This window comes from Bos indicus, chromosome 4 (assembly GCF_029378745.1).
Source record: "Bos indicus isolate NIAB-ARS_2022 breed Sahiwal x Tharparkar chromosome 4, NIAB-ARS_B.indTharparkar_mat_pri_1.0, whole genome shotgun sequence".
Lineage (NCBI taxonomy): Eukaryota > Metazoa > Chordata > Mammalia > Artiodactyla > Bovidae > Bos > Bos indicus.
Window position 1 is genome coordinate 62519585 of NC_091763.1, and position 18764 is coordinate 62538348.

At 40.6% G+C, this 18764-nt stretch overlaps 1 protein-coding gene and 1 non-coding gene across 2 annotated transcripts in view; both read right to left on the minus strand.

The window, feature by feature from the left end:
* The window catches only part of NPSR1 (neuropeptide S receptor 1), a 153911-nt gene that overhangs the window by 44910 nt on the left and 90237 nt on the right, over window positions 1-18764 (minus strand). The window contains exon 3 of the mRNA XM_019958782.2: window positions 1943-2046. Within this exon, the coding sequence (XP_019814341.1) occupies window positions 1943-2046 (104 nt within the window). The remainder of the gene's footprint in view (window positions 1-1942; window positions 2047-18764) is intronic.
* On the minus strand, window positions 16760-16832 carry TRNAS-GGA (transfer RNA serine (anticodon GGA)). Its single transcript has one exon. It is a non-coding gene; the product is annotated as a tRNA-Ser (tRNA).

The following is an 18764-nucleotide window of genomic DNA, read 5'->3' on the forward strand; positions in this document are numbered from 1 at the left end:
ATCTAAAAAAATCACAGAAAGACCCAAAGTCCCCTGATTTTCTCCTGTGTTATTTTCTAGTAGTTTTATAGTACTCCATATTTCATTCCAATCTGTGATCCATATTGAGTTAGTTCCTGTGAAAGGGGTGAAGTCTGTGGTTGGATTCTTACTTATTTATTTTTGCAGATGGATATCCAGTGACTCCAGCAGCATTTCTTGAGTAGACTATCCTTTCTCCATTGAACTCTTTGATCCTTTGTTAAAGATCCATTAGACTTTTTGTGTGTATCTCTTTCTGCACTGTCTATTCTGCTCCATTGATCTATGTGTTGATTCTTTTCCAGTATCATGCTGTTTTGATTTTTGGAGCATTTTGTAATTCTTGAAATCAGATAGGGTCAATCTTCCAGCCATATTCTTCTTTTTCCATATTGTATTGACTGTTCTGTGTTTTTTACTTAAACTTTAGAGCTTGTCCATATCTATAGAATAACCTGGTGGGATTTTGATTGGAATTACATTGGATTTATAAGTTGTACTGGCAGAATTATCATCTTGACAATAGTGAGTCTTCCTATCTATGAACATGGAATATCTATACATTTCAAGATATTGTTTGATTTTTTTTCAGAGTTTTCCCAGTTTTATTCATATTGATCTTGCACATATTTTGTTAGATTTATACCTAAAGATTTCATATTTTGGGTGCTAACATAAATGGTACTGTGTTGTAAATTTTAACTTCAAATTGTTGATTGCTGGTATATGAAAAAACATCTGAACTTTTGGATGTTCAGTTCAGTCACTTAGTCATGTCCTACTCTTTGCAACCCCATGGACTGTAGCACGCCAGGCTTCCCTGTCCATCACCAACTCCTGGAGCTTACTCAAAGTCATATCTATTGAGTTGATGATGCCATCCAGCCAGCTCATCCTCTGTCGTCCCCTAACCTTGTATTCTGTGACCTTACTGGTTTTCACTTTATTGTCTATAGAGACAAAGTTATTTGTAAACACAGGTGTTTTTAATTTCATCTTTCTGTACCAATCTGTGTAACCTTTTATTTTTTTTCTTGTCATTTTGAATTAGTTGGAACTTCCAGCATGATGCTGAATACGAGTGAGAGGAGACATCTTTGTGTTATTTCCAGTCTCAAGAGGAAAGCTTCTAGCTTCTCACCATTAAGTCTGAGGTTAGTTGTAGGTTTTTTGTAGATTTTTGTTATCAAGTTGAGGAAGTTTCTCTCTATACATAGTTTGCTGAGAGTTTTTATCATGAGTGAGTATAAGATTTTCTTAAATGCTTTTTCTGTATCTACTGATAGGATCATATAATCTTTTCTTACCTTTTTATGTTATGAATTACATCAATTGAGTTTTGAATGTTGAACCAGCCTTGCATACCCAGAATAAATCCCATTTTGTCATGGTGTGTGAGGAAATAATGAGATGTCTGCAGTCTGGAGAAAGGCTGTAACCTGACCAGGCTGGTACACTAATTTTCGACTTCCAGCCTCCAGAACTGTGAGAAATAAATTGTTGTTTAAAAGCCACCTATTCTGTGAAAGTTGCTCAGTCGTGTCTGACTCTTTGTGACCCCATTGACTATATAGTCCATGGAATTCTCCAGGTCAGAACGGTATTTTTATATATATCAGCATCCTTGGACTAAGACAGCCAGAATATGTCAAAAAGAATAATAACCCAGAAATTTTACCTAATGCTTGAACTAGGAATGCTTATGTTCTTATTATTGCTTACTTGGGTTTTCTTTATATATGTATTGTTTTTAACAAACAAAAAACATGAAAAATATAAATTTTGCTTGTCCTTTCAACTATGAAGAAGTGAGCAATTTGTTGCATCAGAGTACAGCGTTTTACAGTATTTTCCTTATGAAGAATCCAAGAGGTAATTTTGGTGTCGGTTTGTCTTATCATATTTGGAAGGTGCTACATACCTGCAAATAGCGGACCACGCGGCAGACCAGGTCAGGTGCCATGAAGTCTCCAGTGAATCTCCAAATGATATCTGTCAAGATGTTAACCAGTCCTGTGAAAGAATCTAACAAAAACACATAAAAGTGGTTGATTTCAGTCTCTTTCAAATTTGCAACTATGCTACAGTAGAAATGAATTCCTGGAGCCTTTTTTTTGTTTTTCCTGATTTATTAGGTGGCAAATGGCTTCCCTGATAGCTCAGTTGGTAAAGAATCTGCCTGTAATGGGGAAGACCTGGGTTCGATCCCTGGGTCAGGAAGGTACCCTGGAGAAGGGAAAGGCTACCCACTCTAGTATTCTGGCCTGGAGAATTCCACAGACTGTAGTCCATGGTGTCCCAAAGAGTCAGACACGACTGAGTGACTTTCACTTTCACTTTCAATAGAGGAAAATGTAAGGCAAGGTAGGAGTTACAGTTTATTGTTAGAGTCTGTTGCCACTCAGATGCAGCCACTTAGGAAGGATTTTTGTAATGACTGATAAGAAATATTATCAGAGAGTTGACCTTCTAAGTCACAGAAGAGGAGTTTTAAAGATGTTTGCTGCTGCTGCTGCTAAGTTGCTTCAGTTGTGTCCAACTCTGTGCGACCCCATAGATGGCAGCCCACTAGGCTCCTCTGTCCCTGCAATTCTCCAGGCAAGAACACTGGAGTGAGTTGCCATTTCCTTCTCCAATGCATGAAAGTGAAAAAGTGAAAGTGAAGCTGCTCAGTTGTGCTGACTCTTAGAGACCCCATGGACTGCAGCCTACCAGGCTCCTCCATCCATGGGATTTTCCAGGCAAGAGTACAGGAGTGGGTTGCTATTGCCCAAGGACAGTGTGAGGAGCGATATAAGGCAAAACTGAGAAAAGGCAAATATTTATTCCCATGAAGCCTTTCAAAATTTTCCTTTCTGCACCCATCATTTTACAACTTGGACTTCTTGTTACCACCCTATGTGAGTTGTGGTCATCTTCCTCTACTTTCTTCTTTCTTCTTTGGACAAAGTCAAGTGCATGATCAATGACTTAGTTTTTTAAACTACTGAGGAATTGAGGCCAAAATCTGAGACCAATGTTAGAGACTTTCTGCTCAGTTCTATAATTGCAGACTATATAAGTTGTATGGATGTCCAGAGCTATGGCAAAATATGCTGTGTGTCTAGAAGTTCCTTCTCCCCGTACCTCTATGCAGATATTTCTCATTAATTATGTGATCCAGAATCATTCTCAAATCAGTGCTTCAGGGATTTTCTGCTGATCAATGGATAGGACTAGAACTTAAGACAGATTCATTGACTTAGGGCCACTTTCTTGAGACATGGGATATAACATTCTGTCAAGGACCTAAAAACCTTCTTTATCTGAATCTTCACCATTAATAAAGTCTGAGCCCTGAATTTAGCATCAAAGCCTTCCACAGTGCGGTCTTGCCTGCCCCTTGCCAAGTCCCCAACTGGCATTTTTATATTGAACATCAGTGTTCTGCCTGTTTCTTCCTTTTTGTTTCCCTATAGGTAAGAACAATTAGAAGCATTGGCAAGCACATAGAAACTACCACAAAACTGTCTAAAAAGTTGGAGAAGAGAAATCTCACAGCAATTCTGGGTAGTCAGAGATGTTCCAGCTGAGAAGAGCAGATGAAAGCAGGGCCTTCAGAGTTGTGGGGTTGTGATTTGATCAGATAGGAATTTCATGAAGCTTTTACTGGCAGGAATAGACTCGAATGAGTGGAATGGACACTGGAGTTACTTGGATATGCTCTTTTGGTTTATTTATTACTTAATTTGTTAAAAATTAAGGGGAAAAAACCCAATGTCTAGATCTAAGTGGTTATGTGAACAATTATAATGTACTCCAGTAAAAAAAAAAAAAGCAATTTCCCTCTGGAGCTCAAACTTAAATAAGCTCATCTCTGGAAGGAGACTATCAGTGGGCTGTGCCACTGCATTTGTTATTTGCTATTAAGCAAATGCTGCTCTATCTGATCTGTAAATGCTATTTAGTTGCCTAAGTAATTGGGGACATTGCAAATAAGCCTTCCCTAAATGGCAATTAATAGAACCTTGGGAACAAAGGGCACACTTGAAAGGCTTCATCACTTCTATGTATTACTCTTGCTTTTTAAAATCTCTTCTGTGAACAATTCTAGGAAACTGTTACACTCAGAAAAGCCAAAACAGGCTCACAGCAGTCTTTAGTGCTCCTTTGACAGATTCTTACAAACATGAAGTGGGTTCCCACTCGGAGCAGGAGAATGGGTATTGTAGGGAGAAGTCAAAATGAGGTGACCCCTGAACTGAACCCTAAAGGTTTGGACAGGTCAGTGGAAGAGGGAGGGAAGGATGTTAACTCTGGCACAGGTGACAGCATGAATGAAGTTACGGAGGTGAGACAGAGTGAGACGAGAAACTAAATTGCTTTTGCATATGAAACAACATTTATTTGTTGTTGCTGAAGCCTGAAATAGGTGCTTGAAAGTGGCAAGAAATGGGCCTAGAGAGTCAAGAACCAAGGATTTTTAAGGTCTTATGTGCCAATTAAAGGAGCTTTCTTTTTTTTCCCCCATATACTGGGGGAAAAATTAAATGTTTATGTATCCAAACATGTGTTTTACATGGGTTGGGGGAGGGGTAGATCCATTTGGTAGGTCTAATACTGAAATTGGGCTTCCCTGGTAGCTCAGATGGTAAAGAATTGGCCTGCAATGAGAGCCAGCAGATTTCAATCCCTGGGTCAGGAAGATCTCCTGGAGGAGGGAATTGGTACCCACTCCAGTATTCTTGCCTAGAGAATTCCATGGACAGAGAAGCCTGGAAGGCTACAGTCCATGGGATTGCAAAGACTCAGACACGACTGAGTGACTAACACACAATACTGGAATTGCCATTTATATTTGTTAGGGAACTGTGCAGAAGTTCAAGAAAGAGATCATTGGTACCTAGCGTGTGTCAAATATCAAAAATAGAGAAGAAAATGCAGATGTGACATATATTTTGAAGGTACAATAAGGAGGACTTTGGTGTTTTAAAAGTGAGGTAGAGAGAGGAGTCAACAATATATTAGGGTCCTGGAATGGGTAGATGATGGTGCTTCCTGCAAATATAGGAGGATAAGCTCATTCTATTTGGGTTGCTTCCAGGTTTCAGCTGTCCCAAATAAAACTGCTATGAACATTCCTATATAAGATTTTATGTGAACATAAGTTTTCATTTTCTTAGGGTAAATACCCAGGAGTAGACTGTTGGGCCCTAGGGTAAGTATAGCTTGTCATAAGAAACTGCTCAACTGCTTTCCAGAGTTGCTGCACCAGTGTGCTCCTTACCAATAAAGTATAAGAAATACTTCTGCATCCTTGGTACCACTTGATATTCTCAATGTGTTTTATTTATTCAACCATGAATGTATGGTGCTGTGCTCAGTTGCTCAGTCATGTCCAACTCTTTGCAACGATTTGGACTGTAGCCCACCAGGTTCCTCTGTCTATGGGATTTTCCAGGTAAGAATAGTGGAATGGGCTGCCATTTCTCCTCCAGAGATCGAACCTGCATCTCCTGTGTCTCCTGCATTGCAGGAAGATTCTTTACCCTCTGAGCCATTGGGGAAGCCCAGACTGTGGCCTTTCATTATGACTTCAGTGTGCATTTCCCTAACGGTTAATGATGTTGTTGCTGTGGACATCCTCAGTCCCTAGAGGCTTCAGATTGCTTTTGGATGCTCTATTAGCATGGGAGTTGGGGTGCTGGAGGGTTTTAATACTCCACTCTTGGCTTTCAGATGCATTTATAGTCCTGTAGCATTGTTACTGTTTGCTGCTCAATGCTTCCTAAGCTGGTAGTTGTAATGCTCTATTTTTTCCTGGCCAAGCCTCAGTCTCACATAGACCTGTACACCTGGGCCCTGAGGGTGGGACATTCTCAGTGTTCCAGTTCCTCCCTGGAAATCAAAGTGGTGGGTCTTGTGTGGGAAAGATTTTCAATGTCTTTCCCTAGTGGTAGGAGACTTCTAATTAGTATTAGTTTGATATCCTGGCCCAGCCATTTTATAGCTCCATCCCCAAGAATTGAGGGATTTTTATTTCTGTGCCTTTCCTTGTTCTCTAGGGCATTTGGTCCTGCAGTGGCCTAGGGCTTTTGTTGAAAGAAGTGACTGGCAGGAAAGAAGTATTTCATGCTTTTCCTGTAGGCATAGCCTAAACCTTCTTGTATACATGCACACCATCTCTATAACAACTCTTCAGCTCTGCCATTGTAGGGTGAACGCAGCCATAGGTACTCCTCTAACTGATTGGACATGGCTATGTACCAATAAAACTTTATTTATAAAAATGGGTTTGGGGCTGAGATTGACCTGTGGGCTATAGTTTGCCACTCCCTGATCTATAGAATAAAGTCCAAATGCCCTATTGTGACTTTTGGAGCCTTCCTGCCTCTTTCTTCAGTTTGATCTTTTCTCATCCTCTCCTAAATTCGTGCTGTAAGAGAAATCCTTTCAACCAGTACATTAACAGTGACACCAGTTTGATGGTCAAAACATTGGTTAAAGAAAGAAAGCACACCCACAAAACCACCTTAAAATATCTTAACATAAAACTTGAGTGTACATTTGTCTTATCTTTAACATAGGGGCAAGACTTTGATTTTATGAATCATCTTTTTAAGTGCATAAAATGCCTCCATAATGCATCTTTCATGATTTCCAGTCCTGGTTTCTTTAGAGTGAGAACTTGAGATATCAGCAAAGCAATTTGAGGCAGAATCTCATTGTAGGGAATTTTATAATCCTCCTTTATTCTTTTATAGTTCCATTTCCTGGGCTTGCTTCTATTGTAACTTCTCTTAGTGACTCAGTAAAAATAAAAGTCAAGTTTTTTCAAAATATCCAACTTAATTTTCACAGAAACAACAACTCCACAGTGTTGTTTATGTTAATTATATAATTTCAGTCATGAGTACATTTGGCACAAACTGATTGGGAACAAACTCCTGTGACTCACATAATAGAAGAAGTGGAAGGAGAAAGGGGACAGGCTCATTAGTGTCCATCCGACTTGCCACAGATGCTGGTAGGGTATTTTCTGCTAGTTTGCAGAAAGAGTGGAAGTGCTGCTTAATCAAGTGAGGCACTTAAGATGTAGTTAAGAGAGAAGACCTTACTGTTCCTTGACCATCCCCAGCGTTTTCCTCTGCCAGCCCCTTTCTTTATGTCGGTCCCTTGACTTGGCAAGTTCTTTATGTACCTCTACCTGAAGGATATCTCTTAACTTTTTAAAGTTTAGCTCAAGATTACCTCCTTTATGATGCATGTTTCTCCTGAAGACTACTGAGATTGGCTGATTCCCTCTTCTGGGTTTCTCCCTACACTACTATTGAAGTACCTGTAACACATTAACATTTTTAATATTTCTTTTCAATTACACTATAGTTTGGGAAGATAGAGATTTTTTAAAAATTCACCTTTATGTCTCTGGACCCTGACATCATTTTATTATGTGGTAAAAGCTTGGTAACTTCCTACTAAATAAATGACTTCATTATTACTGCTGTTGCTTGATTGGCTGGCTGCAGGCTCCTGCAGAGGTTGCTAGAGAGGTGATGCCTCAGAGCAGATGGAGCCACATTAACCATCTTCTTCAGTGTAGATTAAGATAATGATTAGAAATCCAGATGCTGGAAGGAGGAATATGATTGGAAGTTTTGCTCCCTCAACAGGTTTCCAAAAGAGCTCTCTCTACAAATGACCCAATTTCACTCCTTTAAATGGCCGAGTAATATTCCATGTGTATATGTAAAATAGATAGCTAGTGGGAACCTGCTATATAGCATAGGGAACTCAGCTTGGTCCTCTGTGATGATGTTGATTGCTGGGTTGGGGCGGGGGTGGTTGGGGGTGGTAGTGGGAGGGAGGTCCAAGACAGAGGGGATATATGTATATGTATAGCTGATTCACTTCGTTGTACAGCAGAAACTAACACAATATTGTAAAGCAACTATACCCCAATTTTTTTTTTTAAAGAGCTCTCTTGATTCTAAGGTCTCTTCTAGGTTGCAGTACCACAGTGGCTGTGCCTTATTCATGTTTATACTCTCATCCCTTTTTATACTGTCTTGCAAAATATTCAGTGCTAGCAAAAGAAGGAAATGTTGGCTTATAAAACAGATTTGCAAATACCTTGAAAATACAAGGCCACCAGTGTAGGATTCACTCTGCAGAGAGAGAAAGTTGAAGCACCATTTCTACTTGCTCTAAGTTGATGTTTGGACTTTCCCATGCAGAGCAGAACTATAGGAATAGTTAACACCTAGAAAGCTGAGTAACTCTTTTTCTTGGCAAGTGAGTAGTACATGAACATTTGTTGCACTGGATAGGGGGCTATTGAATACAAACACAATTTCTATAAGATTGAGATTTCTGATAATGTAAGATACCTTTCGGAGAAGGCAACAGCAACCCACTCCAGTACTCTTGCCTGGAAAATCCCATGGATGGAGGAGCCTGCTAGGCTGAAGTCCATGGGGTCGCTAAGAGTCGGACATGACTGAGTGTCTTCACTTTCAATTTTCACTTTCATGCATTGGAGAAGGAAATGGCAACCCACTCCAGTGTTCTTGCCTGGAGAATCCCAGGGACGGGGGAGCCTGGTGGGCTGCCGTCTATGGGGTCGCACAGAATCGGGCACGACTGAAGCGACTTAGCAGCAGCAGCAGCAAGATACTTGTAGTGCCAATTAGAGATTATGGAGTAGTGTTGCTTGGTTTTACTGTAGGGACACTCTGGGTAACAATTTCAACCATGAATCTCCAGGGTCTGTGATGCCTCTAGTTCAACTCAGTGTCATTGTGTTGTTTGTTTTGTTTTAAAAGCGAGGGAGGTGATAATGGCTTGTTTGCTTGCAGTTGCGCAGGAAACTATTTTTGATATTACTAAGGATCCCACTCTCTCCCACTTTGCTTTTATAACAACCATATGCTTGAGAACACTCTAAATGGAATAAGATTTCAAGACCTTAAGTGAAAGTTAGTTTAATGAGAGAACTTGGGTTGCCCAAACTGATGTCAGATGATTAACTGCCAAGTAAAATTATTTCTCAGAAAAGTAAGTTCTCGTGTCTCTAAGTTTTGGGCTCATTTTACAATACTAATATAATTCTGGCACCATGCCCTTCACCAAGATTGAGTACTAGCTGAGCTTAATGGCCTAAACTGTCAACTCCCGGGTTCTTTATTAATCCCGGAAAAAGTGGCCTGCACCTCAGTCATTATTGCTCAATTAGGTAAATAATCATCACATCCATTCCCATTAGAGCACTCTCTTCACAGAAAGCTTCATTCCTGAGATTTTTCAATTAGTCTTAACAGTCACAAAATGCCACTAATGTCTCTCTTTCTCCATTGGTCCACCAAACAAGTAAAAATCATATGTCCAATTAAAGAAACCCATGTCCTCCTAAAATGTATTCCCTTTGCTTCTATGTACCCAAAAGCCAAGAATCTCATTTAATGAGGCCAACTGGTCAGCCTGGGTCATTGGTCATTGCTGAGTGGTGAAGAATTCTTACACTCATATATACAAACATCAGGTTCAGCAAAGCAAACGTTTCCTTAAGATAAGGGAAAATAAGGCACGGAGCCACTACTTCTCCTCCATTTTACGTGGAACTGTCTTGAGGCAGGGTCATGCACAATCGTCACCGCACCACATGGGACTCAAGCTGACTCAGTATAAAGGTCAGAAATGGAAACTCATTTCCTCTTTTAATGAGAGTGTGTTTTCCTTTTAAAAAGAACTGACATCAGTGAGTCAATTTATTATAGGATGTTTAGAACTCTAAGTGTAGGGGTAGGGAAAATCATTTGTAGTTATCCAAGAGACAAGTTCTTTGAATATCTTTTTTTCCCTTTGTCCTCATGCCAAAGGACAAATGAGTTGTAGCAGGTTGGGATGGATGTGGTAGATTGTTATCAAGAAATATTTGGACCATCATTGTCTTGGATGGTCTTTATGGCTGCCCTTTTGTATAATTTAAGATCTCAATAACTATCTTATTTCACTGATGCTGCCCAGGACTGTACTGTGCACCTCTTTGTCATCAATGGTTTTGTAGTTAATATATGTTGTTTAATAATCATAGAGATCAAATTACCAACATCCATTGGATCATAGAAAAGGCAAGAGAATTTCAGAAAAACATTTACTTCTGCTTCATTGACTATGCTAAAGCCTTTGACTGTGTGGATCATAACAAACTGTGGAAAATTCTTAAAGAGATGGGACTACAAGACTACCTTACCTACCTCCTGAAACACCTGTATGCAAGTCAAGAAGCAACGATTAGAACTGGACATGGAAAAATAGACTGGTTCCAAATCGGGAAAAGAGTACATCAAGGCTATATATTTTCATCCTGCTTATTTAACTTGAATACAGAGTACATCATGCAAAATGCCAGGCCTATCTGGTCTCATCAGTTCAATTCAGTTCAGTCGCTCAGCTGTGTCCAATTCTTTGTGACCCCATGAACCAGAGCATGCCAGGCCTCCCTGTCCATCACAAACTCCTGGAGTTTATACAAGCTCATGGCCATTTAGTTGGTGATGCCATCCAACCCTCTCATCCTCTGTCATCCCCTTCTCCTCCTGCCCTCAATCTTTCCAGGAATCAGGGTCTTTTCAAATGAGTCAGCTCTTTGTATCAGGTGGACAAAGTATTGGAGTTTCAGCTTCAACGTCAGTCCTTCCTTCCAGTGAACACCCAGGACTGATCTCCTTTAGGATGGACTGGATGGATCTCCTTGCAGTCCAAGGGACTCTCAAGAGTCTTCTCAAACAACACAGTTCAAAAGCATCAATTCTTCAGTGCTCAGCTTTCTTTATAGTCAAACTCTCACATCCATACATGACCACTGGGAAAACCATAGCCTTGACTAGATGGACCTTTGTTGGCAAAGTAATGTCTCTGCTTTTGAATATGCTATCTAGGTTGGTCATAACTTTCCTTCCAAGGAGTAAGCGTCTTTTAATATCATGGCTACAGTCACCATTTGCAGTGATTTTGGAGCCCAAAAAAATAAAGTCTGACATTGTTTCCACTGTTTCCCCATCTATTTCCCATGAAGTGATAGGACCGGATGCCATGATCTTCATTTTCTGAACGTTGAGCTTTAAGCCAACTTTTTCACTCTGCTCTTTTACTTTCATCAAGAGGCTCTTTATTTCTTCTTCACTTTCTGCCATAAGGGTGGTATCATCTGCATATCTGAGGGTATTGATATTTCTCCCGGCAATCTTGATTCCAGCTTGTGCTTCCTCCAGCCCAGCGTTTCTCACGATGTACTCTGCATATAAGTGAAATAAGCAGGGTGACAATATACAGCCTTGACGTACTCCTTTTCCTATTTAGAACCAGTCTGTTGTTCCATGTCCAGTTCTAACTGTTGCTTCCTGACCTGCATACAAGTTTCTCAAGAGGCAGGTCAGGTGGTCTGGTATTCCCATCTCTTTCAGAATTTTCCACAGTTTATTTTGATCTACACAGTCAAAGGCTTTGGCATAGTCAATAAAGTAGAAATAGATGTTTTTCTGGAACTCTCTTGCTTTTTTGATGATCCAGCGGATGTTAGCAATTTGATCTCTGGTTCCTCTGCCTTTTCTAAAACCAGCTTGGACATCTGGAAGTTCATGGTTCACATATTGCTGAAGCCTGGCTTGGAGAATTTTGAGCATTACTTTACTAGCGTGTGAGATGAGTGCAATTGTGTGGTAGTTTGAGCATTCTATGGCATTGCCTTTCTTTGGGATTGGAATGAAAACTGACCTTTTCCAGTCCTGTGGCCACTGCTGAGTTTTCCAAATTTGCTGACACATTGAGTACAACACTTTCACAGCATCATCTTTTAGCATTTGAAATAGCTCCACTGTAATTCCATCACCTCCACTAGCTTTGTTTGTAGTGATGCTTCCTAAGGCCCACTTGACTTCACATTCCAGAATGTCCGGCTCAAGATGAGTGATCACACCATCATGATTAACTGGGTCATGAAAATCCTTTTTGTACAGTTCTTCTGTGTATTCTTGCCGGTCTCATCACTTCATGGCAAATAGATGTGGAAACAATGTAAACAGTGACAAACTTTATCTTCTTGGGATCCAAAATCACTGTGGACAGTGACTGCAGCCATGAAATTAAAAGATGGTCCTTAGATGAAAAGCTATGACAAACCTGGACAGCATATTAAAAAAAGCAGAAACATTACTTGGTCAACAAAGGACCGAATAGTCAAAGCTATAGGTTTTCTAGTAGTCATGTACAGATGTGAGAGTGGACTATCAAAAAGGTTAAGCACCAAAGAATTGATGCTTTTAAACTGTGGTGTTGGAGAAGACCCTTGAGAGTCCCTTGGACTGCGAGGAGATTCAACCAGTCCATCCTAAAGGAAATCAGTCCTGAATATTCATTGGAAGGACTGATGCTGGAGCTGAATATCCAACACTTTGGCCATCTGATGTGAAGAGCTGACTCATTAGAAAAGACCTTGATGCTGGGAAAGATTGAAGGCAGGAGGAAAAGTGGATAGCAGAGGGTGGGATGGTTGGATGGCATCACTTACTCAACGGACATGAGTTTGAGCAAGTTCCAGGAGATGGTGAAGGACAGGGAAGCCTGGCATGCTGTAGTCCATGGGGTCACAAAGAGTCAGATATGAGCTACCAAACAACAACAACAACAACAAATAATCATAGAGGACTAGGTAGCCTCTGCTGCTGCTGCTGCTAAGTCTCTTCAGTCGTGTCCGACTCTGTGCGACCCCACAGACGGCAGCCCACCAGGCTCCGCCATCCCTGGGATTCTCCAGGCAAGAATAGTGGAGTGTGTTGCCATTTCCTTCTCCAATGCATAAAAGTAAAAAGTAAAAGTGAAGTCACTCAGTGTCCGACTCTTCGCAACCCCATGGACTGCAGCCTACCAGGCTCCTCCATCCATGGGATTTTCCAGGCAAGAGTACTGGAGTGGGTTGCCATTGCCTTCTCCGTGGTAGCCTCTATGCTCTATTAATCCCCAAACAATGAAAACCTTCACTGATATATTCCTGACCCCCATGAGATAAGTTACCCATTCATAAATCTTAAGTTAGGAGCATACATCCTGTTTTCTAGTACCTACTCCCATACCCTAGGTTAACTGTAAAATTGTCCCAGTGGCCCCTTGCCAGTGTGGGGTGCAGCGGTGAATGCTTCCAGATCATTGTCTGCCCCCAACCTAATCCAATCCTGTAAGTAAGTGACCCTGTGATAAACTGACTCATCGAGTATATGAAGCTACCTGCCTTGTTTTTTGGTCTTAAGATGCCTTTTCAATTCAATGGACACTTTTCATTCCCTCTGTCCTGGAACAGTCTTCATGCTCTTGTCTCCTATTGAAGACCTATGAGAATCACGTACTGTAAGGATGTTTTTGGGCTTCCCCAGTGGCTCAGCAATAAAGAATCTGCTTGCAATTCAGGGAACTCAGGAGATGTGGGTTTGATCCCTGGGTCAGGAAGATCCCTTGAAGGAGGGCATGGCAACTCACTCCAGTATTTTGGCCTGGAGAATCTCATGGACAGAGGAGCCTATCTGGTTACAGGTTACCTGTAACCTGGCAGGTTACAGTCCATAGGGTTATGAAGAGTCAGACACGACTGAAGCAACTGTGCATGCACACACGAACACAAGGACATTGTAGGGAATGTTTTACTGAAGTCTTATCAAAGTCCTGCATACAAGGCTCCACAGGATCAATGTTCATGATCCAGAAACTTCTTGAGATGCATTTCCCTCAAGGCTGGAAGGAATCATATCTGAGGAGTTTTGCCCTTAGTTTTGGCTGCTAAGAAACACAGAATGAAATATAGTCAGCCACAATAACTTTGTAGTACCTCAAAACTTAAATTTGTTCTTGATTTTGTTGTCCCTGTAGTTTAACATTTTCCATGCTCTTGTATTTTATTTTGTATTTTCTACTTTATTGGGTATGTCTTACGTGTTACAGGCAGTGCATTCAGCATGGGTCCTGGGGCCTGACTGCAGGGGTTTGGAATGTTGCTTCTGCCACATAATAGCTGCACCATCTTGGGTATGTTACTAACCATGCTGAGTATCAGATTCTTTGTAAAAAATGATAATAAGAGTACATGATTTATAGGGATATTGTGAAGGTTAAATAGCTTGTAAAGTGCCTGGTAAAATGCATGGTGTAAGCCCTGGGTACCTCTAATTGGTGTTGGTACAACAGACAGGGCTGAATGACTAGATGGAGCACTTGCATAGACTAGAAATGAATGGGACTTCCCCGTAAATTCTGAGTTCATAACCAATTTTCTGGAAGATAGTTTTCTGAAAAGAACTGATAAGTAAGAGGTTGAGGCTCTGTTTAAATCAGATCAACAGTCAAGGCTGGCTGTTTTATCGACTATAAGGCATGGTAGTTAATTCAATACATTTGGCACCTACTAAGGAAAGGGTGGTGATTAAGTTAACTGAGTGCCTGACAACCGAGCCAATACTCGAGGAAACAGAACTCAAGAAAGACAAGCTGTGATGACTGATTCAGGGATTGGATAGCTATTTGTTAGCAGGGATGCTGTTTGTGGGGCTATTCTTTATCAGTCTAGTCTGCTCTGTGCATTATAGGAAATTTCACATCCCTGGACTCTCAGATGACTCCAAATGCCCCACCATTTCCAAATGCCCCTAAACTGCTTCCATTTGAGAATCACTGAAATATGAAAGGATATTGAGGCTTAGACTGAGAAAATAAACTGGTGTGCAGTTCCTATAACCCTTTCACTCAAATATATCCTGGTCTCCGTGGCTCCTTGAAGATGGTTGTTTCCAGGCCTGGGGCTGGGAAGAGTACACGGTGAGTATGGAAGTCTCATCTTGGCTTCATCTTTCCAGGTGACAATTTTTCCAAGAAAAAGTTCTCTGAGTCTGATCCTTGTCTTTAAGCAGGATGGGGACAACTATCGTCAGACGACCCTTGTGCCAGGCATTGTACTAGGCAATTCGCAGATATTCTCTTGTTTAATGCAGTGTTTTATATGAATGTATCTGAACCAGACTCTGTGCACATAAATAGAAATAGTGACCATTCATTCAGAATGTGCATTCAACTTTGCTTCAGTGATATTTGGAGTATAAATTGGACTTTTATATACTCCTAACTGAATAGAATAATTAGATGAAACGATTCACTCTAACGTGCAGTACAACAAAAGATACTAAAAAAAAATCACAGAATCTTAGAAGAAGCAAGAAAACTACCATTGAACCAATATAGAAACTTCTGCATATAATAAGGATTGACCTCAATAAACAAGGAAGGCCAAGCCAGGCAAAATTATGTGCATAATCTCTTCCCAACACTATACCTGTTCAAAAAGAGGCAGTAGTATACTTTCTGCTCCTTGTGGTCATTATGAGGGTTAACTTCAGTAAAGCACAGACTTAGTGCCAGTCACAAAAGAGGACCTGCATGCATGGAGCCTCCTCTGCTCATTTCTCCAAGAGAGAAAGGAAGCTGGGAGAATTCAAGTAATGTTTCTAAAGCCATGTAAATAATAAATGATTGAGCCAGGATTCAACCCAGATCTCCAGACCCCACTACTTAATTTTGTACAGTTGTCAAACTAAGAATCTTTTTTATGTTCAAGAATTTTGAAAACATTTTTCTCTACTCAGTAATTTCATACAAGGATTCTCTAATAAAAATAAAGAGACCTATCTCAGACTAAGAATATTTAAAAACATGTTTTAACTTTTGAAAAAATCAAGAGAAGAAAAATATTTTTGTGGCACATGAAAATAATGTGAAATTCAAATTTGAGCATCTACTGATAAAGTCTGTTGGAACACAACCACTCCCATTCAGTTACATACTTTCCATGCCTGCTTTCGTGCCACAACGGCAGAGTTGGGTGGTTGTGACAGGGACAGGATGGCCTTCAAAACCTAAAATGTTTATTATCTGGCTCTTAATAGAAAAAGCTGGCTGACTTCTGCTCTAGAGCTTAAGACACCTGCTCTTTCCATTATGCCCAAGTGCTGGTGGATCCAGATTGTTTGTGACTTTGCCAAATCTTTTTGTATTCTTGGGGAATTATTAAATTGCCACTTCATTGCACTGAAGTACTTTCTGCTAGCTTACACTGGAGAGCTTTGAAGATACCAGGTGGGGCCAGATTCCTTTCTTTCATCTTAGCAAAAATCCAATCTCACTCTCTTTCATGTTCAAAATGATTTGATTCATTAGGACATAAAGGGGGCAAAGAGCAAACCATGCTGTAGGGCTAGGCTGAGCAGGCATTTGGATCTGCTGTATTTGAGCTCCTCCTTCTCCATTCTGACTGGCTCCCTGGATGCCCAGCCCTGTCTAATGGAAACTGTGCATCAGAGGTCAAAGCACAAGCTTTAGAGTCAGGGACCTGTGTTTGAACTCCATTTGGTAACTATGACTCTGGGCAAATTATTTAAACTCCCCAGTTTCAGTTTCCGGAAGTCAAACATGAGAGTAACAAGAGTATAGCTCAGGTAATGTGGAGGAATAAATGAGAGCATGAAAAGGTTTTCTGTTTGTTTTGCAAACAGATTCAGTAAGCGTCAGGCCATAATACTGGAGTGGGTAGCCTTTCCCTTCTCCAGGGGATCAACCCAGGGATTGAACCCAGGTCTCCCACATTGAAGGTAGATTTTTAACCAGCTGAGCCACAAGGGAAGCCCAAGAATACTGGAGTGGGTAGCCTACCCCTTCTCCTGTAGATATTCCTGACCCAGGAATCGAACCAGGGTCTCCTGCACTCCAGGCAGATTCTTTACCAACTGAGCTATCAGGAAAGTCCCATTAAATATTAGCTATTGTTATTAATTTTTCTGCTTACTTATCGGCAGGGAAGGAGAGAAATCTCTGATCCAAATTAAAATGCCCTAGAAGGTGCTTTTAAATATGGTTTCTGTGTTCTTTATAAGTAATGCGAGCATATAATACAAAATTCAAGTAGTACAAATAATAAAAAATAACTGTCTCACAAAACAATGTGTCTGAAATGTTCAAGGCAGTAATAGTCATAATAGCTCTAAACTGGAAATTGCCTAAATGCCCATCACCAGTAAAACAGAGAAATCGATTGTGGTATATTTATACAATGAAATGCCATTCAATAGCGTGAATGGTCTGTAACTCCAGGCTACAATGATGATGAATCTCTTGAACAAATGCTAAGCAAAAGAAGCCAGACAGAAAAGCACACATCTAGATTCCATCTAGATAAGGTACAGAATCAGGTGAAATCTCACCTTTGCCTCAGGGACTCACCCTGAGTGGAGGTGGTGATGGGAAACGAGGGAGGCGGCTTAGCAGGCTGCTAATAATGCTGAGTTTCTTGATTTGGGTGCTGGTTACTCGGGTGTGTTCAGTTTGTGGAAACACATCAACAGATGCTTACAAATACTTTATGGGATTTGATTTCATATTTCAATAAAAGTAATAAAATCTAAAAATAAAAACACAATTTCTCCTATTTTTGACTCCTAGTCACTTAGTCGCCTCCTCAGAAGCAGCCACTGTTACCATCAAAGAGAATATACAGTCATTGAGTATATAATAACATGTCTACCTGTATATAAGGTGTGCATTATTATTATTATTCTTTCTTGAAAGCAAATTTTTACCTATTTTATGAGGACTTTATTTTTTAGGGCAGTTTTAGGGTTACAGAAAAATCAAGGAAAAGTACAGAGCTCTCATATACTCCCTGCCCCCACAGCCTTCCTCACTACCCACCCTGCACAGGAGGGTTGCATTTGTTATGAGAGATGAACTACTGTGAGATTTCCCAGTGGCTCACTGGGTAAAGAATCCATGAGACATTGGTTTGATCACTGGTTTGGGAAGGTACCCTGAAGGAGAGCATGACAACCCACTTCAGTATTCCTGGAGAATTCCCATGGACAAAGGAGCCTGGCATGCTACAGTCCATAGGGTTGCCAAGAGTCAGACACGACTAAAGCAACTGAGCAAGAATTCACGCATGTATGAACTACAGTGATACATTATAATCATCCAAAGTTTGTAGTTTACATTAGGGTTCATTCCTGGTGCTGTACATCCCGGAGGGTGGACAAAAGTATAATAACATGTATCTATCATTATAGCATCCTTCGCTGCCCTGAAAACCCTCTGTCTGAGAGCAAGTTTTGATGTAGCTGGCCTTTTGATGAGTCAACCATCTGCTGCAAAGAGGAGAGTAGATCTCAGGAGGTCAGGTAGAAAAGAGGAGATGAGAAAGGGTCCTGATGCTGGGTGATCCTCTAGGAGCTGGCAAGGTTTCTGCAAATGTTTGTTGACAACAGTCAAAGAGACTTTAGGGGCTTCAAGATGGCTGGACCTTCTTCTTGGTGTTGGATTGGGCCCCATATAAGGTCATCCTATGTCTTTGTGTTTAAAACTCTAGGAGTCCTGTTGGGCAGTTCTGCTCCTCAGGTCTTCTGTTCATGATGAACATTCAACTTGATATGTGGTTTACAATAACACCCATTCTTCTCTGTGGAAAAATATTCCTCATTCTGAAGCTGACAACATGTAACAATAGGGTGGGATACGTGAAAGCAGAACTACTGTGAAACATCTGGGAAGATATTCTTTTATTCTCTCTTATCCTTCTAGCTGATAACTTTCTCCTACACTATTTGCAGCATCAACAACTCCAGATATTACTCATCATCTAAGACACAGTGCAAACTCAACCCCCATCCATCATGTTCCCACCA